This window comes from Conger conger, chromosome 14 (genome assembly GCF_963514075.1).
Source record: "Conger conger chromosome 14, fConCon1.1, whole genome shotgun sequence".
Taxonomy (NCBI): Eukaryota; Metazoa; Chordata; class Actinopteri; order Anguilliformes; family Congridae; genus Conger; species Conger conger.
In genome coordinates, this window is record NC_083773.1 from 29,032,623 (window position 1) to 29,060,373 (window position 27,751).

Sequence of the window (27,751 nt, forward strand, 5' to 3'; positions counted from 1 at the left end):
GAGGACATATGGAAACTAAATGATATTAATAATAATAATAATAATAATAATAATACATTTTATTTGAAGTGGTGCCTTTCTGGACACTCAAGGTCACCATATTATGGGTCTTATGACATGTAAAATACTGTATTTTGCTTACTAAACTATCCAACACTTTTTGTCCTGAAAAAAAGTGTTTGCACTTCCCCCACCTGACACCCTGCCCCTTACTCTCCCTCTCCTTGTGCTCTCCTCAGATAGCAACAGATCGAAGATTGTAACAAATAAGTACAATAATCACAATAATACATTTTGTATACTAATATATTCATTGAGGTCCATTGATTGACGTTTTTGTCAAATACCCAACCCCCATCAACAAGTCAAACACATTCCACAATTTTACATGCTATTTCTTATTCAGAAACAAGGTTTACTCCTTATTTATAGGCATACTGAATAATAATACAATATTTTGAGAATTTACTTTGATCATCACTGATATAAAATTGGGTCATGATGATGAAAATGCCCTCTATTGTGAAGCCAAAGGCGTTTTCAGTCTTCCTCAGAAATATTCTCTCCAGAATACGTGAGAGGCTAGAGAGATTTAGAATTGCATTATTAAACATTTGGTTTGCTGGACCCTTGCCGTGAAAAGAACACTGACATTATCTTATTTTGTGTAGAATGTATTTCCAAAATGGAGTGAAAACGAGGTCCCTCAATGCTTTTTTTGCCATCCACATGTTACAAAATACTGTTATGCTAAAGTAATAGCATCTTAAAATAGTTTATACAGATACAACCGTGAGTTTTAATACTTTCAAACAGTATATCCTCTATCCAAATTACACTGTTAAAAATTGAATAAATGCAAAAAAAACCTAGAGGGCAGGAAACTTAATATTTTATTACATTATACCACATTTGTGATACACTGAACTTATTATAGGTTACAGATTAGTTGTTTTTCAGACATAGTTCTCTGCTCTTCATGACGGTGTATGCCTTCTGACTCCAAATGCAATCTCCACAGATGAGACAAAGGCTAATACCAAGACCAGAGTCTCATTGGTTTTTTATGTGTGAACAATCCATAGAAAAGAAAACACCTGAGTATAGTTAATACCTGTCAGTCAACTGTTTATCTACTTTTGTACAGCTGAAAGATGGGGGACTCAACACAAAAAAACTGCTTCTGTAAAATGATAACCATATGTGCATGTACATACCATGCAATCAAAGCTGTTTGTTAGTTACTTTTGCATCATATTCATGCTTTGATCTCAAATAACAAATGTCACTCTATTGTTACTATACATAGCCTATACATATACAGTATCCTCGTTGTATTTAAAGGCTTTTAGAAGTATGGAGGCCTGCTGTAAAATAGTGGTTAAATGTTCTTTCCGGTGTATTTCACCCTGATTAAAGTGCTTTTAGGGCTATTCATAGACTGTAAATAGTGTTCATCAAATTACTGTCTGTATCCCATAAAAGACAGGATGCAGGATGACCTGAGCTTACTTATATTCATCGACTGTAAAATACATACCGAGAACTGAGCTGGAAGAATCACGCCGACAAGTGAGATCAATGTTTGCTCACCGCCCTCTGGCTATCCAGCCATAAGAAATGATCTGCATTACCACTCACCACCAACAGAGGTCACCTAACGGAAAATCGAGAAATGTTAAGATTTAATCTCCAAAATATAAAGGTTTTTTATTGTTCATGTACCTTGTATAGTTATTATATTGTCATTTTATTGTCATTGTCTTTGTATAGTTATTATATTCTAAGTTATTTCTATATTCCGGTAAAACATACATACAATACATGGGAGGGGTTACAAAGTGGAAAGATAAATTATGTTTCTTCAATATTTTACTCTAACTAATGAAATATAAACAAAAGCACACAGCTTTAATACAAAGAATTCCCATAATGAACTCCAAGGTCTACTTTTATTTCAAATCAACTTTTGAAAATTACACATTGTGAAGACAGAAAGGCATAGATTTTGAAAAACAAAGAATTAACAAAGCAGGCAGGAAGATTAAAAAGTGCTGTTCTTTCAGCTTGGCTGGATAAGGGTGATAGAACCAGACTGTTTCTTACTGCCTCATCAATTCCTCCTCAAACCCTTTCTCATTTGTCCTGGATATTTATGCTGCCAAATGGTCTCGTACAAAATGCTTTTAAGTCATAAAGAGCTCATAAAATCAGCACAGGTCAGAATTATATTGTCTGTCAAAGTTCCTGTGACCTCTTTCTTAACTGCAATTTCATTGGACATTAGTGTATAAATCAGCATACTATGTAGTTAGTGTAATTTATATGATGTAAATATTGGCAGATCTGGAGAGCTTGTGATTGCTTGTGATTGATGTTTTTGTATTCTAACTGGTTATGGGGGTACCGGTTGAAACTTTAAACTGTATGTGTAACCCAAAAACAGCCAGCAGAACATTATGAATGTTAGAAACAAACATTCATCATATCTAAATCCTCAATGTTAGAAACAAACATTCATCATATCATCATGAGAATGCCTGCATATGGACACTCACCTGCGATCTCCCTCTGTCGATCCGGTGCCTGCAGTTTGCCTGCACTGGCTCCTCCAACACAGCGACTGTGCAGCTCAGCCGGTGGACAGCAGAAGAACAGGAACACACAGCGGACAGAGGCCACCTGCTAACCTGCCCCCTCACAAATTTACACAGGTTGTTATAGCAAAAGTATTGTAGCATGAAATTGATCCAACTTGATGTGAGATATTTTGCACCCTGTCTGTACTGGGTATGTATTTGCAATTTCATGTTTCATGCGACAGTTACAGTACCTCTCAACAGGGGTATAAAATGGAAAGGTTTCACAGGCAGTAGCAGGTCCAGGGGGCCCTAGAGGTGGGGTGAGTATGTGGGTATGCAAGCGCACCACTTCAGGGGGGCATTTCTCTGATTTATTTTCCTGCACAAATCATTTCTGCCTCTCAACACACCATAAGGCCCTAATGGCACCATCATTCGTCCATGATATACCAAAATACATGTTATAATAAAGGGTTACATTTCTCTTAAACAACACAGTGCCTCGGATTCAGTGAAGAAGAAATGTGCTTTTTTGCTTTTTTACATTTGTAAGAAATATCACTCTGACGTAAAGTGGCCTTCCTCATTTTTGTTCATGGCCATTCTTCCTTTTTTGTTCATCTAAAGCTGACCCACATAAATCCAAAGAGCACCTGTAGGCCTAAAAGACCTGAGCACCTTATACTTTATTCTTCTGCTACTGATACTAAGCACATATCGAGGTAGACCTGGAAAAAATTATTCTTAAAGCATTCAATGCCACAAACGATGCATGTATATTCAATAACAAATTCCAAGAGGTTTAGTCCAAAGGTTTGTGTGTAACATTTTACAAATGATTTATATTTTATTTAATGATTTATATTTTGTTCTGTTCAAACCGTTTCCATAACTGAAAGAATTCAGACAAAGCACAGCCAGGCCTTCAAGTTAACAGGTGTAACATGAGGCTCGAGTGATGCTATTTCAACATTCAACACCCACAGGATTTAGAACCAAAAGTGAAACACTCCTGTCGGCCATTTTCATAGGAGCTAGTGAGCTTAAGGGGGGGTGGATGAACTGCACCATCGGCAATGGCCGAGAGGGTGTCCAGAAAAATATTCAGTATGCCTCTGGGTCTTATTGGGAAAGACACGAATGAGCGATTGAGTCATTATGATTAGGACCGAAAACGACAGAAAAAGAATATTGGTGTGTCAGTTCTTTCGTTGCCATAGCTACAGCCACCATATAGATCTGTCTCCATAAGAGCCTGGTTAATGTTTAACCTCTCCACCCACATTTGTAAAGATCAGGAAAAATCAATAAGATAACAGCAGGAGAGCGGGCCTTACCTTACACCAACAACACCTTCCGCAAAAGCAAAGCCACACAAGCTGGCAAAAACTGCCACACTGCATCCAATGAAGTAACGAAAACAGCTTCGTTTAAAGAAGAGGGGACCGATATGGTCAATGTTAATTCACAAGTCAGTGCGGGTATGGACACTCCATATGGTAAGTTTTTGCGCTGTTTTTAGTTTTTCCTTTACAGCTGCAATGGGGAGTAGAACACGGGATACTTACATTTTACGCTTTGTAATGGCGACTGAAATGCTTTAGGGAAATTATACTTGCGGGAAGTGTGCTTTATTGTACTTGTTATCCACAAAACATGTTCTGTGTTTGTGGGCCTAACTGCTGTAAGCTTGAGAGAGGCGTTTAAGGCCGTTAAAACTACATTGTGTCCGATAGAAGGGTCCAGGTCTGAAACCATGGCGTGAAACAATAAATCTGGGAGGCACTACAAGATTACATATCACTAAGAAAGACTTGAGTCTTTCCCATAGCCAGGTGACTTAAATGATCCACAATGCCGGTTGGGTTTATGTAAATTGCACCGTTCAAATATGGCCACACTATGTTCCAGCTCTGCTAAACAGCTCCATTGAATCATGTTTGCTTGCATTAGCCCTTGAAAAGAAGATGATATTCAAATAATCAACAGGAAAGCTAAGGTATGACTTATTTGCAGACAATGCATAAACTAATGAAAAGGTGATTATGGACTAAACCTTCTAAATTCAATAAAACGTAAGCGTAAGTCAGATGGATTTGTTTTGATGTCATTTATTTCAGCACCAAATTCATTAAAAAATTACTGCAAAACATTATATCTTGACAAGCAATCCTCAAAGAATGAATACACAGTACATATACCGATTGACTGAAAGCCTTACTACAGGTTACCTGACCAATACACATTTAGAGAACTTCAGCAAATACAGAAAAATAGCAATATTGACAATCACAGAAAAAAGGATTTGAGTGACGTTAACATCAAATATTTCTGGTAGATGGTACCATAACTGCCCCTTTCAGCACAGACTCCAGTAGGTAAACAGGCAAACAATGCCAAAAGCATGTAAAAAATTATGATTCAAAACAGATTGTTACGATACTCAGAAAAGCAAAATTAACTGTAGATAAATCAAAACAAGGAAGTTATTCATTCCTATTAATAATTGTTTTAAACTGAATTGAACTGAAACTGTGACTACCTAGTGACAAAATCAAGTTACTGGCCCTGATACAATCAACTTTTGTCCTTAATTTTGAGTCAGAATGAACTCAGAGTGTCAGAGTATCAGTGTTTTTCTTTATCCCCTGTGATTGTATCAATCCAAAAATGAACTTGCCAAACTATGCGTCAAAGGAGTATTGGCATATTTTCACTATTCTCAGTTTAGTGCTGATAATTTTATGGCATCCGATATTCACCTATCTGTTGGGGGGTGGGAACAGGAAGTGAAGGGCTGTTCGGGGGGCAGGAAGTGAAGGGCTATTGGGGGGTGGGAACAGGAAGTGAAGGGCTGTTGGGGATGGGAACAGGAAGTGAAGGGCTGTTGGGGGGGCAGGAAGTGAAGGGCTGTTGGGGGTGGGAACAGGAAGTGAAGGGCTGTTGGGGGTGGGGGCAGGAAGTGAAGGGCTGTTGGGGGTGGGAACAGGAAGTGAAGGGCTGTTGGGGGTGGGAACAGGTTCAGGAACTTAAGGGCTGTTGGGGGTGGGAACAGAGCTAGAGAACCATTTGTTTGTTCAGAGCTCTGAATGATACCATGAGCCTCAATGGCCCAGCATTCCTTTGATAACTTGCGGTGGTGTCAGAGCTGTGACCAGAAAGGAAACCTGAACAGATAGCAACCAGACCAAGCAAAACGGCCCAGTTATGCACTGGCACAAAATCAGGTTCAGGTGCATAACACATAATAACTAGGAAGGAAAGGAAACTTTGAGTTGGCTGGAAAAAGGCAAGTAGAAATAGAGGGAGAAAAAACAAATGTTAGCTTCTTGTCTTAAGTTACTTTGTACTTTGCAAGAGAGATGGTTTGTGGCAGCCACAGCAGTAACTCAGGGTCTGAATGTTCAGTGGTGGCACCTTTGGAACGCATGACCTTTCAAAATCTGCTTTTCCACTAATTCATTTGCGTTTGAATCTTGCAATGCTACCAATGGCTGTGTAAATATTATGATCAATACAAAAAATAAATATCAGACATTGAAAGACAATTGGCTAAAAGAAACATTGTAATTAATTCATTGTGGCTCAAGTCTGGGTTATCACAGTCCAAAAAGTGCCATGACAGATCATCAAATCTAGGATAATAATCTGCCACTCTATGGTTGAGTCACATAGTCTTCCATAATGACAATTAAAAAATATAAATTATAATATTAATATTAATATTATAGTTATAATAGTTTGTGCGTGTGCATGTCCATGAATACGTACTCAAGGAAAGTTACATCATCATTCTGTGTGAGTAGATTTATAAAAACTAATTTTTATTGTAATACCCCCATGTAATTGTAATAATAATAACAACCATTTGTTAAATAATAATTTATAGTAATAATAATAATTAACATATTATTATTATTATTATTATTATTATTATTATTATTATTATTATGTAAACATTTAAATGAAGTTTGAGGTCACATTCTATGTATACAAAAACAAATTATTTTGTGCCGTTTCAATAATATAGGGCAATAATTCTAATTAAAATACATTTTATTGAATCAACCTTGAGATTTGAGTTTTATTTTATTTTTATTACAGCCAGGAGTTTACAGGAGTAAACGCTCTCAAAGTGAGACAAATTCTTGAGAGCAGAAAGTTATGCATATGTGGACTGATATGATGGAGGGGAAGGGTCTCGATGTTATAGAATCAAGCTGCTTAGTCAGGTATCTGTGTCACAGTCAGATGTCTACTTTATAATCACTGTGCACAGAGATGTAATCTAGGAAGATGGGCTTGTTCCTGAGCAGAAACAACTATATCTCTGATTTGCTAGCGATTAGTTTGTTTAAATGACCCAGTTGGTAGTTAGATATTTTTCTTTTGGGGGAAGGGTTGTCTAGACAATACTGTGTGTAATTGCTTCTTGAGCAAACCATTATCATTGTACATCCTGGCATCCCTGCCATTATGTAACACAATCAGCTGTGCTACACTGTGGATTGGGTCTGTCACTATTGTTTCAGTATTAGGACTATGTGTAACGCCCAGACACAAAACAGAGTGTGTAGCTAATGCAGAATTTCTGAGGGGTACTTACTGTATGCGCAGTGCTGAAATAATACTGTGGCTTAGATTCTATCTATCATTCCCCCTTAAATTGGTCTCATAATTAAATGCACACGTTAGACGTCAGTGATCCCAGAAATGCACTGGCCAAACAGTCTCCAAACTAACTCGAAATTAATTACATATACTTTCAGTATTGTGAGACATCAATTTGCGCATATATAGCTCTTATTCCATTAACCTTATTTCTTGTCTTCACTGAGGTTTTTGCAGGCCATTTTGGCATGTGATGTCATGGCAATTACACTTCAAGTCCACAAGGAGGCACTGTTAAATCATGTGTTGTGCCTTTCCCCAAGTCATTGTGCATGCTATGTTTGGAATGTTGAGAAACCCATTCAGCATTGCAACTTTATCAACTCAATAGGTGTACTTTCTGCAGATGTTCTTTTATGTTTTCCAAAGTTTTTATTTGGAAATGTATTTCATAACCTTTGATTAAGGTTGTGTATAAAACAAAGAACACTTATTAAGGTAAGGCCAAGAAACAACTGTTAAATTAACTACGATGCATATATCTAGACCCGCATTTCCTCTCAAATATTAATACCAAGGCAATTAACCTACTTTGGCCCAATCAGTCACATCAGTTTTGTAAGTCAGTTTAAGAATTGCTAGAGGATTCTGAACTTATTGATAATAATTATTATACTTTATACTTAAGCAAGGCCAACTTTAGAGAAATTCCCAACTTAAAGAAGCTCATATACCCTCCTGAAGTTTGTTTTTTAATGTATTCCCACTTTTCATGAACTCTGTTGGTTCCCTGGAAAGCTTTTTTATTTTTTTTATTTTTTTTATTTTTTTTTAGGGAAAATCATTGTTTAGCAATACAATGTTCAGTTAAGAACATTGTAATCACACATTTGCGACCTTGCACCAGGCTGCATGGGGATAAGTATGTATAAATATTTCACGTGCCATTAGGGCCTAGAGTGGGGAAGTGTGGGTCTTGATGCTGCCAGTAGTCAGGACTGTAACATACTAGAGTATGTGGGCGATGTTCATTAATGATTGTGTCATTATTCTCACTCATTGTTCTGTATTCAATGTACTATTGTTATCTTTGGCAGGGATTCAATCAACTTGGCCCCCTGTTTTTTCTTCAGAAACACAATTTGACTAGTTCCACAACACTTGGAAAAATGTAATTAAAATTAAGTGCAAAATGCAGATTGAATCCACGCCCAAACTTGGGCTAAGCAGACTGTCAATACTGGCCCTAAACTGTGTGGCCCATACAGACCCTCTAAGTGCATATCCAAGAGAGAGCTCACAGTTGGCTATAGTGGGAATTTTTACTGGTTTTCTGGCAATACTGTTGTATAGAGAAAGAATTCCACAAAAACTATTTTAGTAACTAAGAACTGAAACAGTGCGGAGGAGAAGAAGAGAGGAAGCCAAGCAACCACAGCTAATCTCACACTGCAGTGTGCACTGTGTCTGTATATAACATGTAACAGTATACACCCATCAGCCACAGCTAATCTCACACTGCAGTGTGCACTGTGTCTGTATATAACATGTAACAGTATACACCCATCAGCTACAGCTAATCTCACACTGCAGTGTGCACTGTGTCTGTATATAACATGTAACAGTATACACCCATCAGCCACAGCTAATCTCACACTGCAGTGTGCACTGTGTCTGTATATAACATGTAACAGTATACACCCATCAGCTACAGCTAATCTCACACTGCAGTGTGCACTGTGTCTGTATATAACATGTAACAGTATACACCCATCAGCTACAGCTAATCTCACACTGCAGTGTGCACTGTGTCTGTATATAACATGTAACAGTATACACTCATCAGCTACAGCTAATCTCACACTGCAGTATGCACTGTGTCTGTATCAGCCACCACTTTAAAACCACCGCTTAAACCATGATTAAAAATGCGTTAAACTCTATAACCACTTAATATTACATTATATAATATGTGTACTTACATAAGGAGATAATCAGAAGTGAAGTTCATTCAAGAGTTAAATTTTTAAATGAAAATAGAAATCTTGTAAGCTCATGGGATCTATTCCTACATAAGTTTCACCGCATGCAGTACCATGTAATTCCAATGGAGGGAAGAAGGGTGGAACTGACGTAGGATTAGATGCCATGCATTTTTAAATATGGCAGCTTTTCTTTTATATGAAAAACATTACAGGTCCTGGAGCATCTGTTAATATCGACGTCATCATGACCACCAGTACGTACAAAGATATTTAAATAAAAATGCCCCCCCCCCCCAACCTCCCAAGGAGCTTACAAGATTTCCATTTCCATTTAAAAATGGAACTTTTGAATGCAATTCATTCTGATGATCCGCTTATATAAGTACACGTCATATTAGCATTTTCAATAATGAAAGAACTGGTTTAAGCCGATGGTTTTAATGTGGTGGCTGATTCTCATACATATGTATCTCTAGAGACAAATGAGGAAGAGGGAGAGCTGTCTTCAAGAGCTGTGGCAGTGCCTGCAGTCTGCTTTCATTCTCAGCAAAAACAGGAGTTAATTATTGAAAGAGTGTTATCGCGCTGTATGATTGATTTACAGAAAGAATTGATCTAAGTGTTTATTGACGCAATTGTTTACTCATTTAGTGTACAAAAGGCTACTTCGGGTTTTTATTAGTTTATGACAGCAAGAGGAGATGTAGAGAAATGTACATATTTGGTCAAAAAAAAGAAGTTATGTTTTCTACAAAGTAATCTGATATAAATTAGTAATTCTCTGTGATAATAATAATAATAATAATAATAATAATAATAATAATAATGATAAAAATGTTTAACAATATATTATAGTCAAGGGATACTGAGTCACTCCTTATCAACAGTGTAACAGTATGTGTGTATGTCTGTGCAAAGTAACAGGTCTCCACAGAGGAACTTTGTAAACTGCCATTACTCTCTTTTACGGTAGTCATGGTAATTACCCTCTCACTGTCCCCAAGGCAGACCAGACTGAAATTAAAATCCATAAATGCTCAAGCACAGCCTGCAATATACATACCCTGAGCAGTGCAGCACACTACCAGGACTATGGCTGTGTACTATTTATGTATATTGAGAATTATTCTCCATAGAAAGGTGTCTCATCAATAATTCATAAAGTTCAGCTCAATGAAATTGATACACTGTGAATTATAAACTTTTTGTTCCCTGCAATAGCTGTAGTGGAAAACAGCACTGTGAAGATTAACAGGACGGTTTTTAAAGACCCCTACCCTCCCCACGGTATTAAACAGAAGGAGCGGAAACACAAATGAATAATCCTGAGCAGTCCTGATATCTCCAGGTTCTTAATACTGTCACAGTTTCACCTGACACAGCTCTGAATAGCTCGCTGGTGTTCCAGCCGTTGGTGACATATTAAACGAACCAATGAAAGCAAGCCACCCTGCTCACTTGTTATATCAGCTTTCAGATGTGTAATTTCATATTTAATGCAAAGTTTCTTATTTTAAAGCAAAGTTCTGACTGTGATAGACGATGTATAACATTTTCTCTCTCTGTACAACTCAAAAGACATCAGAGACACATAAACAGGATACAATTATAGCATTTGTGTGCTGCATTCCTAACACATTTTTCACAGTTTTAACTATTTTAAGTTTAAGTAGTCAGAGAAAATGCATATTGGTCACATTTTACATGTGCTTGAAATAGAAGGCAGTTGCAGCTTTTATGACTGAACCATTCTGTCAGCCTCTGCGTCTGTTTGAATTCTTTAGAGAAATAAAAACAAGGCGAGTCCTGACTGAACAGACATCTTCTCCTTCAAAATGTACACAGTATCTTGCTACAAATGCAAACTCTAGCGCATAAGTATCCTCTAGTTTGAATAAACATCCCCACAACCCTTGAGGAAACAAATATACATAAAAAAATAAACATTTAAAAGTATTAAGAGAGATTAAATTCTGAGTCATAGTTTATAAACAAAGCAAAAAGAAGAACTGTAGTGATATTCACATAGTAGCCAAATCTGAGCTTGCACAAGATGAAAGACAAGCAGGAGATAGCTATCTGTTGACAAGGTCTTGTTCCATGACATTATACTCACATATCTCCCCCATCAGACCGACCTAGGCAGCACCGGCTTTTTTTTTACTGGTCCTAAATATGCTGTGGCAAGCACATTGTCCGTGTTCTTCTTTCCCTCTTATCAATATTCGAACACATCTGAGCCATAAAATGGCCTGCTTTCTGACAGACAGGCTCTCCCCATTGAGAAACAGACAGTCTCTGCGAGTTCCATAATCCATGGCTTCGAGGAAGGCCTGTTCCTTCCACCCCGGTGAGCCTGCGCCCGGCTCACTGCATTTCTGCTGTGCTTCTTCCACCTTCCTTCCCGTGATGTTGCCTCTGAAGTGGAAAGGTATCTTTCAGGGGGAAAGTACAAATAGGTTGCAGTTTCAAATGGAGTTTGGTCACTGGTGGGAGATCCCTATGCAGGAGATAGACTTTGTTCACAAACTGGAGTTTGAAATTTCAGAAGGGGGAAATGGAGGCCTTTATTGTTGACTTTTAGCCTCAGGGCAAAGTGGACGACTGATCCCGGGACAAGACCCAGGCTTTTAGACAGGGATGTGCTGCGGTGAAGGAGAGGATGGAGGGGTGAGACAGAGGGAGAGAGAAAGATGAATTGGACAGAGGGGAGGCAATGGGTGAGAGAACGGGGATGAGAAAACAAAGTTTAGTGTTAAATTAACTAGATTTTACTTGCGCTAAGTGAGCATGTGATCACTGTTTGACCTATATACAATGCAGTCTGTAGGTATTTTCACAGTGACACAATGTTTGTTGTTTTGGATATCGACAACAATGACTATGAGGTTAAAGTGCAGACAGCCGGCTGTAATTTGTGGGTATTTACACCCATACCAGGTGAACCCTGGAACTTTTCATACTTAGTAGTAGAAATTGGACAATTGGCTTCTTGGCCAGATGTGTGTTGTTGCATAATTTGTTTATGGACAAGAAAGTTAACAAGAGGTCTAGAGCAATTTGAGGAGTGAAATTAGCATTTAGAGTCAGCTGCTGTTGTCTCTGAAAAATGAGGACCAAGTGCCAATGCCAGTGAAGTTGGGCATCGCTGTGTGGAACAATAAATAAATAAAATGACATAGCCAACACTGGGTGTTTCATAATCAAGTTCTTGGTACATTGTCAAGAAACAAGAACTGGTGAGCTCAGCAATAACAAATAACCTGGTAGAAGACGGATGACCACTGCAGAGCATGGCAAGATAATACTTTCAATTGCAAAGAAAACCTCCTTTTCAACATTCAAATCGATCAAGATCATTCTCCAGGATGTAGGCATACATGTGGCAAAAAGAAACTAAACCACAACAACCTTACCACAAGAGTTCACCACAAAATGCAAACTCATAAAAAAACAAAAAACTGCCACGTTTGAGTTTGCTAAAAAAAGTGAGTTCTGGAAAAATCTCTTATGGACACATGAGATGAGTAATATCCTGTAGCAAAGTGATGGAAAGAGAAAAGTATGGATATTTGAGAAAGAAAAAAACTGTTTATGATCCAACCACCCCCTTCCCTCATCTGTGAAACATGGCAGAGGTAATATTATGGGTTAGGTATGTATGGCTGCCACTGGAACTGGCTCAGTTGTTTTATTTGATATTGTGACTGCTGACAGCAACAGCAGAATTCATTCTAAAATATACAGAATCATCTTATCTGCTCAGATCCAAACTCATTGGATGGCGCTTCAGCTTGCAGCAGGACAATGACCTCAAACAAACTGCTAAAGCAATCAAGTAGTTACTCAGGGCCAAAAAGCGGAATGCTCTAGACTGTCCAAGCCAATCACCTGATCTGAATCCCATTGAACATGTGTGTCAATTGCTGAGGATGTGACTGAAGGCAAAAAGCCCCTGAAACAAACAGGAGCTGAGTATTAGCTGCAGTACAAGCATAGCGGAGCTTTATCAGGAAAGATACCCAGCATATGGCGATATCTATGGGATGCATACATCAGACAGTCATTGAATGCAAAGGATTTGCAACCAATTACTACAGCAAATATGAGGACATTATATAGGATTGTGGTAATTTGTCTACATATACGACATATAAAGGGACTACATATAAAAGGTAATTCCCCACATTGGACATGCATTTAAATACCCTTAAATAAATACTGACAGTCTGTAACTGTCATATTCATTCACCTCATATTCATTGTTTCATTATTTAGATATAAACTCTGTTAGAGTTGAAATAACACAGAATGGGTTGGAGGGTGGGGGAGGGTTGTCCATTGCAGCCACTGTGTGAAGTAATGCCCCTGTCATTTCTTTGAGTGTAGGAATGGGCGATTTATCTTGCGTTATCTTGTGATTAAGGTGCTGACATTATTTACATGAGCCTGAAGAAGATTGGCCAGAAAGGCTTAAATACATTGCTGCATAACACAGTGACTGCAAGAAGGTATAGCCATTTACTGTTTGCTTTCTGCTTGTTTGGAGCAGTATTAGCACATTGTGTAACACGTAGCACCATATAACAATAAACATACCACAATCTTCGTTTCCTCACATACACATAGATTGCCTTCTTTCTGTAAGACTGTCCTTTCGACAGTTTTCAGGAAAATGGAGGATGCCTATATGCCTCCTCCATTTTGAGCAAACATAAATGCTTGCTTTGAACAGTGTTTTTGCTCAAGGACAGCAGTGTCTGTAGGAGACTGTGACATGAGCTGAGAGAAACAGTAATGACTGAATATCAGGCTTAGAATATCTGTCTGTGAGCAGTGCTCCATGAGCAGGGCTACATGGCTCAGGCAGCAAGAGCAGTCGTCTGGCAGTTGGAGGATTGCCGGTTCGATCCCCCGCCCGGGCTGTGTCGAAGTGTCCCTGTGCAAGACACCTAACCCCCAAATGCTCCTGACAAGCTGGTCGGCGCCTTGCATGGCAGCCAATCGCCGTCGGTGTGTGAGTGTGTGTATGAATGGGTGGCTGAGAAGCATCAATTGTACAGCGCTTTGGATAAAGGCGCTATATAAATGCCAACCAGTGCTGAGGCTTGTGTTGGATGCCCTGGTTTTCCTATGCTCCATGTTACTGAAAAGCTTAATCGGTGCCGAAAGCAGCATATTGTGCGCTTATACACAACAAGGCAAACATTACCCAAGGGGTGATATCATTACACATAGCCAGAAGATAAATCTCTCTGAATGTGAACCATCGACGGCTGGTGAACCGACTGACCCCTTCACTGCTCCATACATTTCCTGACATGCCTGGACAATCAGCAATGCTTAGAGACCAGCATTTTTAAGCTGCTAATAATGTCCATCAGCACCTTTCATTTTGTGGATGAGAAGTTTACTGAAGTCCTGTACACTAGTGACTCCTCTGATAGGTCAGGAGCTTGCAGAGTCTTATGGGCCGACTGCAGAAGGAGTCCGTTCCTCTGGCATTATGTCTGCCCTGCGGAGCTTGGTTGGTAGATTGCAGAGACCATTTTCTTTATTAGCCTGTGCAGTATCTGTGCTAACAAACAATATTAATAGTCACCTAAACTGCACTGTAGGCCTTAGCATCATGCTTCTATCTCCAAACTAGACTGCTTGTGCAACCCTGCATAGTGGTAGCTGTCAACAAATTATGGGATGTACTGCCTTCACTATTAATAGACCCCTGTCGATTCCTGAATATGACATAGTGAGTCAGGCTGTGCTTGGTAGTTTAAAACCCCACACCGTTATCAGTTCTAGCTTATTAACATGGTTAACAAGAAGAACATTTCAGCTGGTTCCTTGTTGGCCAATACACATGTATCTCATTCCAGTAACCTTCCAGATATCTTAAAATATTGGAATTGATAAAGACATTTCTAACATTTTTAAATTTTCAGAACAAACAAAAAGCTTATTGACCCTTTCCTTTAGCAACATCCAGGAGCTGGTGAGTTAACGTCTCCTGTTCTGATCTGAGAACAGTTATCAGGATCTGATATCCATTTATAGTCCGTCACAGCCCTTAACCTTGTAGATTGCATTTTATTGAGCCGTGTATTGCTGTTCTGGTGGGTTCTGAGAAAAAAATAAGATGTGTTTGATGATAGAGGGAACATAATGAGGAGACAGATAAGATATACGCAGTAGGAGTGAGTCATTCACCTGCTTTGCTGTTCTCCAGACTCTAAGTCCTTCGAGCTGATAGAAGCTTTGGTTGTTACAGCTTCTGCATTGCAGCCACCTTGTTTTTACATTTGGATCATTTGTCGACGTCATCCATAGCTTTTTATTTTAAAACTGCTCCAAACTGAGTGGAAAAAGGGGAAGTCAGCAATTTTTGTCAAACTTGTCACCTGTTACAAAAAAAAGAAAAACAATTAAAAGTAGAATAGTCACACAAATGTAGGACTGTAACAGGAAATTAAAATGGATGAGTTTATGAAATTAAAACAATTAATCACCTAAAAGGCTTTGGCTTCAATATCTATTTAATAGGTGCCATTTATTGATATCACACCTGTGATATTTCCCAGTATTGTAAATGTATTCAGCCATTAACCAGTGTAGGCCAGCTTGGTTTTATTGGATGGTCATCAAGTGATAATACTGTTGCCACAAACTGGAATATTCAGGGTCTAGGCCAGCAAAAATTGGCCCAGAGCATTTTTTGGACAATATAGTAAGTCTTATGTGGGCGGCAATGAAACTCAGCAGCCTGGCTGGGTGGCCCTGAGGGTGATATAGCCCAGAGATCAATGACCCTCTGCTTTGAACAGTCACTTCGCCTTCTTTAAATAAAAGACAGAACACTTGCCAAACATTTGCCATGTCACAGTTTTACTTGCGCAGTGAAGCCATTTTGATTTTTGCGAAATTGAGAATGTTGCCTGACAAAGAGGTGCTTGGAGAGAGAGAGAGAGAGAGAGAGAGAGAGAGAGAGAGAGAGAGAGAGAGAGAGAGAGAGAGAGAGAGAGAGCTGTTGAGCTATAATATTAATTAAACTCAAATTTAGAACATTGGTCCAATCGAATCAAAACACAACAAACAAGCTCAAATTTGAAAACTATTGGGCCATGAAACATTGCAACATACTGGCCATACTACCTCTTCACAGATACAAAGCAGTATCAAAGTTCCTGACCAAGTGCAGGCTCAGGGACCACAGCCTGGTCATTGAGATAGACCCTAGACAAAAAGTGGAGGTGGAAAGGCTTTCTTCGATCCACACAGTAAAAGAAAACACATTCAGATTGAAAAGAAGCACATCTATCAAAATATGTCTTGCTCACCTATGTAATCATAAAAACCAGTCTGGTTGATGTAAGAGAGACCTATGGCCACTGGCTGTGTGGTGATTAGCACAGTGAGTGGGGAACCATGACATCATTGTCCTTAGGCCAGGTCATTTCACATTGCAGTTGTTTTTATGGATATCATTGTCTTAATTATTACTGCTCAAATATGTCGTTAATGAATACCATTCCTCCTTACTCGTTATGATGCCTTTTTATTGATTGTGCTGTTATCGTGACGTGTATGCTATTGCAATGCAATTGGCCTGCCAATAAAGCTTAATAAATTCGAATTGAACTGAAATTAATTGAGCGAGCGAGAGCAAGAGAGAGTCAGAGAGGGAGAGAGAGAAAGAGAGAGAGGTAAGAAAAGAGGGAGAGAGAAATCTCAGTCCTGCTATCTCTCGCGGCTCTGACTGGGCTAAACATTAACCTGCGGGCCTCCCACCTCCAGAGCCCGGAGCAGAGGAGGAGGCGGCGGCCTGCTCCACCAGTCACTAGAGGGCCTTCCACCTCCCCACGCTGGGGGAAGACCCACCGCACCAGGACGGGGTGGAGAGGGGGGTGCGGTAGAGGGAGGTGTTCACCTGTGGGTGGGAGGGACCGGGAGGAGGGGGAGGGGGGTAGCACGCATCCCCGCAGACAAGTCCTTTAGCCAGGCGAGTTGGGCACTGAGAATGCGTTTGTCAAAGGCCCTGGCTGACATGGAGATGGCAGACTACAGCGAGGCCCTGGATCCGGCCTACACCACCCTGGAATTTGAGAACATGCAGGTGCTCGCCTTGGGCACGGGTGAGTCCCTAGCTGCCTGACAGGGCGCATCTATGAACTTTGACCCCGTGCTGCCGGTGGAAGCCCGGCTGTCGCCGTGGCGGTCCGCGTTAGCCTGTCTGAGGCGCCGTGTCGTAACCACGCAGAAATAGGCTCCGCTCGACCTGATGTCACTGATTGATCGCTGTGACTCACCTTTGGTTGTTTTTTACAAATGTGGAAAATTCGTTGACTTTAACCTTTGCCAACTCTGAGGGTTTATACTGAAAACTATTTGACTATTTGATGATCTTCATTTTTGACAATGTTCGTTTTAACATGAGCAGCCATCACAGTTATTCAGTATTTCTCTCAAGTTTTGATGTTGATGGCATACTGAATGCCTATAGTTGTGTCAGTCCTTTCGGCTGTTTGACAGAGAGATGTACCAAATGGGACAGTGTGTTTTTGCACTTGTCCATCTTACTAGTCTGCTACCTTGTGTACTGTCCTGAGTGTTCAAATAAGATTAAATTAAGAGTAAATTCAATCTTTCCTGAGGATTTCCAATTTGTAGTGAGCACATATTCAATAAATCTTTTTGTTAGATCCTCTTAGTACACTAAATATGCAGTATGTGTGCTGAATCTATCCTATGAACTTGTATTGTCAGTATGCTAAGTTTGATCATGACTTAAGATATGTGGAACAGTAGATGATGCCAAAAAATGAGGAACCTTATTTGAATATTTTGAAATATTCCGTTATGCATTCAAATAACCAATTAAATATCTGATTGCACTTATTTCCTATGTGCTGAGACACCATTAAAGGCCATTGATAGAAATTAACAGTATATTATGGTACCAGTTAAGTATGAGAGAAATAGTAATTAACAACTAAACAGAGGCTGGAAAAAAAAAAACTAACTTCTCTGATTGTCTTATGGGTTATGTGCTTAATTAACAAACCAAATACCCCATTGTGCTTATTTTCCATGTGCTGGTGCAACAAAGAAAGTTAAAATCCTGTCAAAAACTTAATCTGCTTTGTAATCCTGTAATTTCAGTATAAGGAAGGGTCTTACACATTTAAGATCATTATTCCCTTTGATCAACCTGGATTCAATCAGGCGAAAGATTAATGTAATCACTATTGCCATTGTTTCAATTCATCAATTCACACCTTCAAAATCTATTCTCAAAAAAGAGTTAAGAACAACTTAGGGCTTAGTCTGTCACGACTTGTCTTTAAAGGGTACAACATCCAGACCTGGCTTTAAAAAAAGTTACTGTTTACAATGTTATGAGTAGGGATGATTTGATCAATGCAAATAATGTAAAGTGCTGTTAACCTTCAGCTTGCCCTCTCTCCCCCTACCTATTTGATGAGAGTTAGAGACTCACTCCCTCATGAAAAAGAGCATTAATCATTAACACGTTTCACCTCGATCAAAAAAAAATTCATTCAGAATTCACTTCAAATTAACCGAGATTCGCTGTTTTCTCAACAGTCTGTGTGAGCGTGCTGAAGTGATCAGGGCTGAAGTGACCAGGGCTTGCATGAGAATTATTTCTGAAGAGCTGCATAACAATGTCAGTGGACATGTGATCTGAAGTAGTGCCCCTGACTGTGGTTTCAGATTCCCCTCCTACAGAAGGTGGCATGAGCAGCGGGGGGCACCTGGGGGTGGGCACCCTGTGTGCCATCTGTGGCGACCGCGCGACGGGCAAGCACTACGGCGCGTCCAGCTGTGACGGCTGCAAGGGCTTCTTCCGCCGCAGCGTCCGCAAGAACCACGTGTACTCCTGCAGGTGAGGGCCCGCAGATCACTGACCCGAGATCAGCTGTATACCACCCACCCAAAAGCCATCTCATTCACTGACCCGAGATCTGCTGTATACTACCCACCCAAAACCCACATCATTCACTGACCCGAGATCAGCTGTATACTACCCACCCGAAACCCATCTCATTCACTGACCCGAGATCTGCTGTATACCACCCACCCAAAGCCCATCTCATTCACTGACCCGAGATCTGCTGTATACTACCCACCCAAAACCCACATCATTCACTGACCCGAGATCAGCTGTATACTACCCACCCGAAACCCATCTCATTCACTGACCCGAGATCAGCTGTATACTACCCATCCAAAACCCATCTCATTCACAGACCTGAGATCAGCTGTATACCACCCAAACAAAACCCATCTCATTCACTAACTCGAGATCTGCTGTATACCATCCACCCAAAGCCCATCTCATTCACTGACATTTACATTTACATTTACATTTACATTTTTGTCATTTGGCAGATGCTTTTAATCCAAAGCGACTTACAAGTGCATAGGTTCTTCACAAGTCAAAGCATCACATCCATAACTAGGAAAATCCACATGGAATGACCCCAGATCAGCTGTATACTCCCTACCCAAAGCCCATCTCATTCATAGACCTGAGATAAGCTGTATACCACCCACCCAAAACCCATCTCATTCACTGACCCGAGATCTGCTGTATACTACCCACCCAAAACCCACATCATTCACTGACCCGAGATCAGCTGTATACCACCGACCCAAAACCCATCTCATTCACTGACCCGAGATCTGCTGTATACTACCCACCCAAAACCCACATCATTCACTGACCCGAGATCAGCTGTATACTACCCACCCGAAACCCATCTCATTCACTGACCCGAGATCTGCTGTATACCACCCACCCAAAGCCCATCTCATTCACTGACCCGAGATCTGCTGTATACTACCCACCCAAAACCCACATCATTCACTGACCCGAGATCAGCTGTATACTACCCACCCGAAACCCATCTCATTCACTGACCCGAGATCAGCTGTATACTACCCATCCAAAACCCATCTCATTCACAGACCTGAGATCAGCTGTATACCACCCAAACAAAACCCATCTCATTCACTAACTCGAGATCTGCTGTATACCATCCACCCAAAGCCCATCTCATTCACTGACATTTACATTTACATTTACATTTACATTTTTGTCATTTGGCAGATGCTTTTAATCCAAAGCGACTTACAAGTGCATAGGTTCTTCACAAGTCAAAGCATCACATCCATAACTAGGAAAATCCACATGGAATGACCCCAGATCAGCTGTATACTCCCTACCCAAAGCCCATCTCATTCATAGACCTGAGATAAGCTGTATACCACCCACCCAAAACCCATCTCATTCACTGACCCGAGATCTGCTGTATACTACCCACCCAAAACCCACATCATTCACTGACCCGAGATCAGCTGTATACCACCGACCCAAAACCCATCTCATTCACTGACCCGAGATCAGCTGTATACTACCCACCCAAACCCCATCTCATTCAGTGGCCTTTGATCAGCTTCACATTCTGCTATTGAATCCGCTTCTACACTGATCCAAGATCAGCTTGACTAGAGATAAACCCTTCCATGAGTATCCAAACCAGGATGGGATTGAGAAGAAAGTGATACGTCAGTATCATTTTTACCATTTACCTAAGGGGGGCATTCCATATGTGCTTTGGAGTTTGTCTTTAACATTGACTGTGCTGCTTGTTTTTTGGTTGGCAATGCAATAAGTTTGCCAATTCACTTTTATAATTACATAATTATCCCCAAATCAGAAGGATATCCACTGTATCATAACTTGAAGTATGCAACAATGCTCTCAAATATAAAATCTAATATACTATCAATATAATTCAACTGACCTCAAAAATACTATTGTCTCCCAAGTTCCAGTCACAAAAAACAAACATAAATTCTCTGCAGCAACAGCAGTGGCAAGTGAAGTTAATTCCTTTTATGTGATTTTTGTTTGTATTCAAGATTCAACAGACAGTGCATCGTGGACAAAGACAAGCGCAATCAATGCAGATACTGCAGACTGAAGAAATGCTTTCGAGCAGGAATGAAAAAAGAAGGTTGGCACCTCGCCTAATATCCCTCTATCAGCTTCTCCATCTCCTTCGTCTAGAGCGGTCTTCTCAATGCGCTCATAAATCCATATCATGACCTGTCTTCTGCCTATCTATTCTTTTCATGTACATTTTTCATATTGAGTCATCTTCACCATAACATTAGTATAGCTCTAGCCTTCGAGACTCAGCAAACAGCACAAATGTGAGGTGTGACAGCTGAAGGTATTAATTGCAGTTAATCGGCAAAGCATTACTGAGTGAGCAGGAACCCGGGTGCTGTGCACGATCCTTGCGTGCAGCGCTCAGTTAATGTTCAATGGAGAGCACGTTAAGGTCCGTGACCGGCTTCTGCTGAGCAAACACTACTGAAGCATCGCAGCTGGATTAAACACTAATAGACCAAAACATCACAACCTTGACAGTCAACACAAACTGTCCCTTTTTCCTGCGATGTACAAATCAGGGAAAATATTTGTTTGCCGAGAACGATGTTGAACACAAATGATCATTGGAGTCCTCGTTTACAATTGGCAAACGTTTTTTTCCCCTTTTCTCCAAAATTTTGAAATACCCGTTGTCCCTTGAGGAGATACACTTAGGAGACACACATCCATATACCAGTGTATGCATAAAAAAGTCACTACTGCGTTAGAGTATCCATCCTGTGGATGCCTGTTGTGTCAACAGAAGAAACTTACACGCACCCAAACCCGAAATGTGGAACAAGGCCAATTTGCCAGGGTCATTGCTGGCTGAGACAGCCAAGGCCCCAGCTGAAGCCTCAGGCTATAGGCCCTGACCTGCTCTCCTGCCGGGCACCTCACCACCTCAGGCATTTGGCACCTGAACCTGTACGATAGCACAACATGTAATGTTGGGGCACAGCAGTTATTGCAAAATGAATATCTTCATATCATTATTAAAATGTAATGTATTTCTCATGTGCATGTTCTCCAGCGGTGCAGAATGAAAGAGACAGAATAAGCACCAGAAGGTCCAGTTATGAGGACAGCAGCCTCCCATCCATCAACGCACTCATACAGGCAGAGGTTCTGTCACGGCAGGTATGGCCCGCCAGCGTCCATTAACACACTCATACTGTACATTCATCAACGCACTCATACAGGCAGAGGTTCTGTAGGGCCGTGAGCGTCCATTAACACACTCATACAGGCAGAGGTTCTGTAGGGCCATGAGCGTTCATTAACACACTCATACAGGCAGAGGTTCTGTAGGGCCATGAGCGTTCATTAACACACTCATACAGGCAGAGGTTCTGTAGGGCCATGAGCGTTCATTAACACACTCATACAGGCAGAGGTTCTGTAGGGCCATGAGCGTTCATTAACACACTCATACAGGCAGAGGTTCTGTAGGGCCATGAGCGTTCATTAACACACTCATACAGGCAGAGGTTCTGTAGGGCCATGAGCGTTCATTAACACACTCATACAGGCAGAGGTTCTGTAGGGCCATGAGCGTCCATTAACACACTCATACAGGCAGAGGTTCTGTACAGCGTGCCAGCGCACTTCCTCACTCACACAGACCACGCAGCCATTTCCATTACTCAGACTCCATCTGACGATATCAGACCTGGGTCCAGCCAAGAGGACCAGAAGCCATAGTATTTGAATCCAAAACAATTACGTATTTGACCTGTAATAATGATTTTTCTTTGGTCTCATTCATGTGAACAAGTCACCTGTTATATGTTATATAATATATAGAAACTGAATAACATACAGTATATTAACTAGTGAATATTGTTTTTCTTTTTAGAACTTCAGAAAATGTTATGTAATTGACTAATTGCTTGTATGATTGATATTGATTGCATGATGGAAACTGTGCTCAGTGAACTAACTCTAATTTTCAACTTTATTTTCCATTGAAGGTTTTCATCTGTATATTGTAGAATAATAACATATGGTTTCAAACCACTTCATTTTGTACTTCAAGTGCAATGTTACTATTTCCCTGTCACAACAGATATCCTCACCTGTGCCAATTCTGAATGGCGACATCAGAGCAAAGAAGATGGCCGCCATCACAGATGTGTGTGAGTCTATGAAGCAGCAGCTGCTGGTCCTGGTGGAGTGGGCCAAGTACATCCCCGCCTTCTGCGAGCTCCCTCTGGATGATCAGGTACAGTCAGACACAAACACGGTTCCCACGCACAAGTACCTTTGTGAGAAAAGACTCCAGTCTGGGTTTCATCTGGGTTCATGTGAAAGATGACATGCCCACACATAGATTAAATAGGACAACCACAAGTAGTCTTGTACTATGGTATGGTATCACCAAGCAATTTCTATGGCCATTAAGTCCTAGACTGATCAAACAGGAAGTGTTATGGGGGTGCCACATATAGTACAGGGAAAAATACACACTGAATGGTTTCCCTCCAAAGGCTTAATTTGCAATAATTTATTTAAAAATAATGAATCTATGATCCCACATAACCTAATCTGAGGCTTGTTTTTTCTCTGCTCTGAGCTGCTGTTGAAGCTTGACTTCTGCAGTGTGTGTTCATTGATATGAGCATGGATTTGAAGATAAAAATAAAATATATTTCTATCGCTCTTTCTACACTCTCAGCAGAGTCAGTTCCAGCACTGTCCATGGGAAAGCTGGCTTGTCTGGCTTCCACAGCTCTTAGGGTATATAGTTAATGTATTTCGGTATCCGCTGTTGGGAAAATGATGAGCTGGTTTGAAAGTTAAATCTGCCCAGGATGTGTTCAGAATCATTAACACTTTGATAAACAGCGCTTGGTAACTGATTTGTGGACCCTGGGTTAATTGGGGAGAAGGCAGTTGGATCCCTTGGAAAAACCTCTGGATAAACAGATGGATGGATGCGTAGATTTAAAAAAATTAAATGCAAAGATGTAAAAGGTTCCTCACCTAGGCAATAAGAGATGATTGTGTTGATATGTGGAAGAGCATGTCTGCGTTGCAGAGTTCAATGTGTTGTATTTTTCCCCAGGTGGCACTACTGAGAGCCCATGCAGGGGAGCATCTTCTTCTGGGAGTAGCTAAGCGCTCCATGCTATTCAAAGACCTGCTGCTCTTAGGTAAGAGGACAGAATGTTAATGTTAATCACCCAAGTTCATTTTGGTTATTGCTCAACTCACTGAACTAATGTAAAAGGAAAATAATTACATTTCAGAATTTTGAATCAGATAGGGAGTGCTGTTACATGAGGGAGTGCTGTTACATGTGTCTTTATCAAATGAAGGACACATTGAAGGCACAATTACATTTAAGATAAATAAAATCCCAGGATAATAGTGACTAGTGGAAAGTATTTTAAAATCAAACTTACCTGCAGAACTGCAGCGGTTTGTCTTCTTGCTTGTGTTGTTCAGGGAATGACCACATTATTTCTCCTAACGTTCCGGCTTGTGTTGTTCAGGGAATGACCACATTATTCCTCGTAACTGCCCGGAGCTGGAGGTGAGTCGAGTGGCAGTGCGGATTCTGGATGAGCTAGTGCTGCCCTTTCAGGAGCTCCAGATAGATGACAACGAGTACTCCTGTTTGAAAGCCATCGTCTTCTTTGACCCAGGTACACAAATGACTGGCTATGCACAAACTCACACACATAAACACAAAAGCACACAAACATGCATGCACACATGCACAACATATAGACCACTACAAATTGTACCATGTATATGCACAAGTACAAAGCATGCCTGAGGGTTGTGAATCAGACCTTGTTGACTAAAACATTATTTCAAACTGGCAGTTGTAAGCTATCTAGCTTACCTTGCTGCTGTTTATTTAACAAGCAAAATAATATGCAGTTAATGTATGTTCCCAGGACAGCTACATAAAAAGGCAGGTTGAAATTGTGTACTCATTTTTTCTTTGGCGTCCAATGTGGCATCTGCGATTCCCACCCAAATTCAGAACGGCTAATCTTACTGCGACCGTAGCCGCATGCGGCAAACTCCTCGATTTGCCGCAATTAAAATCCAAGGCCCCCCTCCCCCATGTCTTTCACCAGATGCCAAAGGCCTCAGCGACCCTGGGAAGATCAAGCGCATGCGCTACCAGGTGCAGGTGAGCCTGGAGGACTACATCAACGACCGGCAGTACGACTCCCGCGGCCGCTTCGGCGAGCTGCTCCTTCTGCTGCCCACCCTGCAGAGCATCACCTGGCAGATGATCGAGCAGATCCACCTGGTCAAGCTCTTCGGCATGGTGAAGATCGACAACCTGCTCCAGGAGATGCTCCTGGGAGGTGAGACCTCTCTGCCACAGGCGTCTAATCCTGACTGGCACCTCGCCAGATTAGCGGCTAGCCACACGCTTATGCCATCTTCTGTTAGGATGTTATGATTATCACTTGTTGTCTCTGTCAAACGCCTTTTGTTATGTTGTTATTCCTAATGGATATAGAGGCCTAGAATGTCTCCCTTGGAAGTCAAGAGCATAATCCGAGCAATAAAATCACTTGCATAATTCCACAATTGAATAATAATCTAATGATAATAATTTAATTGTATAATTGAATAATAATATAATAGATCATTTTTGGCCAGTTGAATGAAACTATATAACGTCTGATTTCAGGTTCGGCTCACGAGACACACCACGTCCCTCACACCCTACATCCTCACCTGGTACAGGAGCACCTGAGCAGCAACATCATCGTGGGCAGCAACATGCCCACCCCTATCCACAACGGCCAGATCTGTGAGTGCCCGCTCCCGGCCCTTGTAACTGGAGATGGGTCGGCCATTTCAATTTAAAATGCTCATTTTGTATTCTGCCAGTATCTGAGCTCATAATAATCTTTTAAGCAGCTGACTAAAAGTGGTAAACTGTTGGCATTTTCTGCTCTTCTGCAGCCACTCCCGAAACTCCGCTCCCCTCCCCACCAGCGCCCTCCAACTCGGAACACTACAAGCTGCCCCAAGGGGTCATAGCCATGGTGCCCAAACAGCCCACCTCCATCCCCCAGCCAACCATAACCAAACAAGAGGCCATTTAACTCGGAGCCTATCAGTCTCCTCCACGTGCAGCACACAGCTGTGTAAATAACTTACAGGAAGCTTATTGTACAGTCGTAGGGTAAAACTTGTAGTAAAACAGACCAAATACTTTTCCAATAAAGTGGAGAGTGAGTCTTCATGAACTGCAAAATCGGTGGAGCTGTCCCGTCACTCTCACAAGACTCACTGCATTGAGCCAATCGAAACAGATACACCAGGGCTGATTGACTTTTCAGCGAATTATTCTGTAAGTGGCGGTTTTATTTGAAATAACTGGTAGGTGCAAAGGCTAAAACAGGAGCAACAGGTCACATATTTCTTTAGACAAACTCTTAAAATACATACCAAAAGTGAGGACATTGTATAACCCTCCCTTGACTATGTTTTCACTTAGTACTTTACTCAGGGTCATTGAACATAATATCTAGGGAATAATGCATACATTCCAGTACAAACTATGATTGTGTCAATATGATATAAAACCATGTTTCTGTATTATCAGCCAGCCATACTCTTATACAACAAATTGTTGAAGGAAAAAAAAAGCTCATTTATGGGTGCATGTTTATTACATTGGAAATTGGATAGATTCAACAGAAGACAAACTGGTCATGCAACACAGTAACTGACATTAAGTCTGTAAGCTAATAGAAGCAAATATAAGTCAGCGACTTTTGTATGGCTTATTGCTATCTGCATTTATGTTTCTTATGTCCACAATATGCAGAACCTGAGAAATTACAGTCAGTCTAAGACTGTAACTGTAGGTTCAATGTCATTAGTGTACATTAAGTTTGATAAATAAATTAGGGATAATAGAGACCTATTATTCTTTTTTCATAATGATATTCAGCTGTTTTTCTTTCCTATCCACCAAACTGTCCTTCCTCTGCCTTTTCCCACATTAGTTATTTTTTGGTCTATACTGACAATAGCTGTTTTTAGGTTGTGTAAGTTAATGCATTCGCCCATGGACACAAGTAATTGGGTTGTCATGTATTTCATAATTAATTTATTACAAGTATATATTTCATTAAATATGAAATAAAAATGAATGGTACTTAGACCATTTCTATGTAAATTTGTTTAAATCTCTTCATTTTGTATGACTGTAAAATGTGCAACATTTATAACTGGTGCAACTCTCTTGAGGAAAAGTTTTTATAAACAATGTCAAACAAGGTTGACGCCTTAGCTTAAACATCTTCAAAGCTTGTTTTTCATTTAAATGATTGAGAATCTTTAGTTGTTTATTACAAGATAAACTCATAGGTGGTCACTGATTTCATTTGAAATGATTCTGTGTGAAGTGCCTTAAACCACTGCAAGAGATGTTCAACCAACAAAGAGTCTATTTTTAATGCATAAAAGGGTATGTTTTGAGTTTGTACATAAAATGCTGAGAAGAAATGGCTTGCATTCAATGGTGCCTTTGTCTTGAAGGACATGGGGTGTTTTAACATGTACAATCAAAACATTAAATGTGTATTTTATAAACAACATTGTCCAGTGTCCGACTATTACTAAAA

The 27,751-nt window shown here is 40.4% G+C and overlaps 1 protein-coding gene across 1 annotated transcript; it reads left to right on the top strand.

The window, feature by feature from the left end:
* Positions 1 to 17,175: 17,175 nt before the first annotated feature.
* Positions 17,176 to 27,724, top strand: LOC133110019 (hepatocyte nuclear factor 4-alpha-like). The gene is made up of 10 exons (XM_061219835.1): positions 17,176 to 17,307; positions 18,908 to 19,079; positions 21,122 to 21,216; positions 22,171 to 22,277; positions 23,206 to 23,361; positions 24,205 to 24,292; positions 24,635 to 24,787; positions 25,232 to 25,468; positions 25,801 to 25,923; positions 26,079 to 27,724. Exons 1-10 carry the CDS (start codon positions 17,193 to 17,195, stop codon positions 26,219 to 26,221), a joined length of 1,389 nt encoding a protein of 462 aa, XP_061075819.1. The 5' UTR covers positions 17,176 to 17,192; the 3' UTR covers positions 26,222 to 27,724.
* Positions 27,725 to 27,751: the final 27 nt, after the last annotated feature.

Coding starts and splice junctions, on each gene's coding strand:
- LOC133110019 (XM_061219835.1), top strand. CDS start 17,193: ATGCGTTTGTCAAAGGCCCTGGCTGACATGGAGATGGCAGACTACAGC. Junction 25,469..25,800: donor CCAGGAGATGCTCCTGGGAG/GTGAGACCTCTC, acceptor GTCTGATTTCAG/GTTCGGCTCACGAGACACAC. Junction 25,924..26,078: donor TATCCACAACGGCCAGATCT/GTGAGTGCCCGC, acceptor GCTCTTCTGCAG/CCACTCCCGAAACTCCGCTC.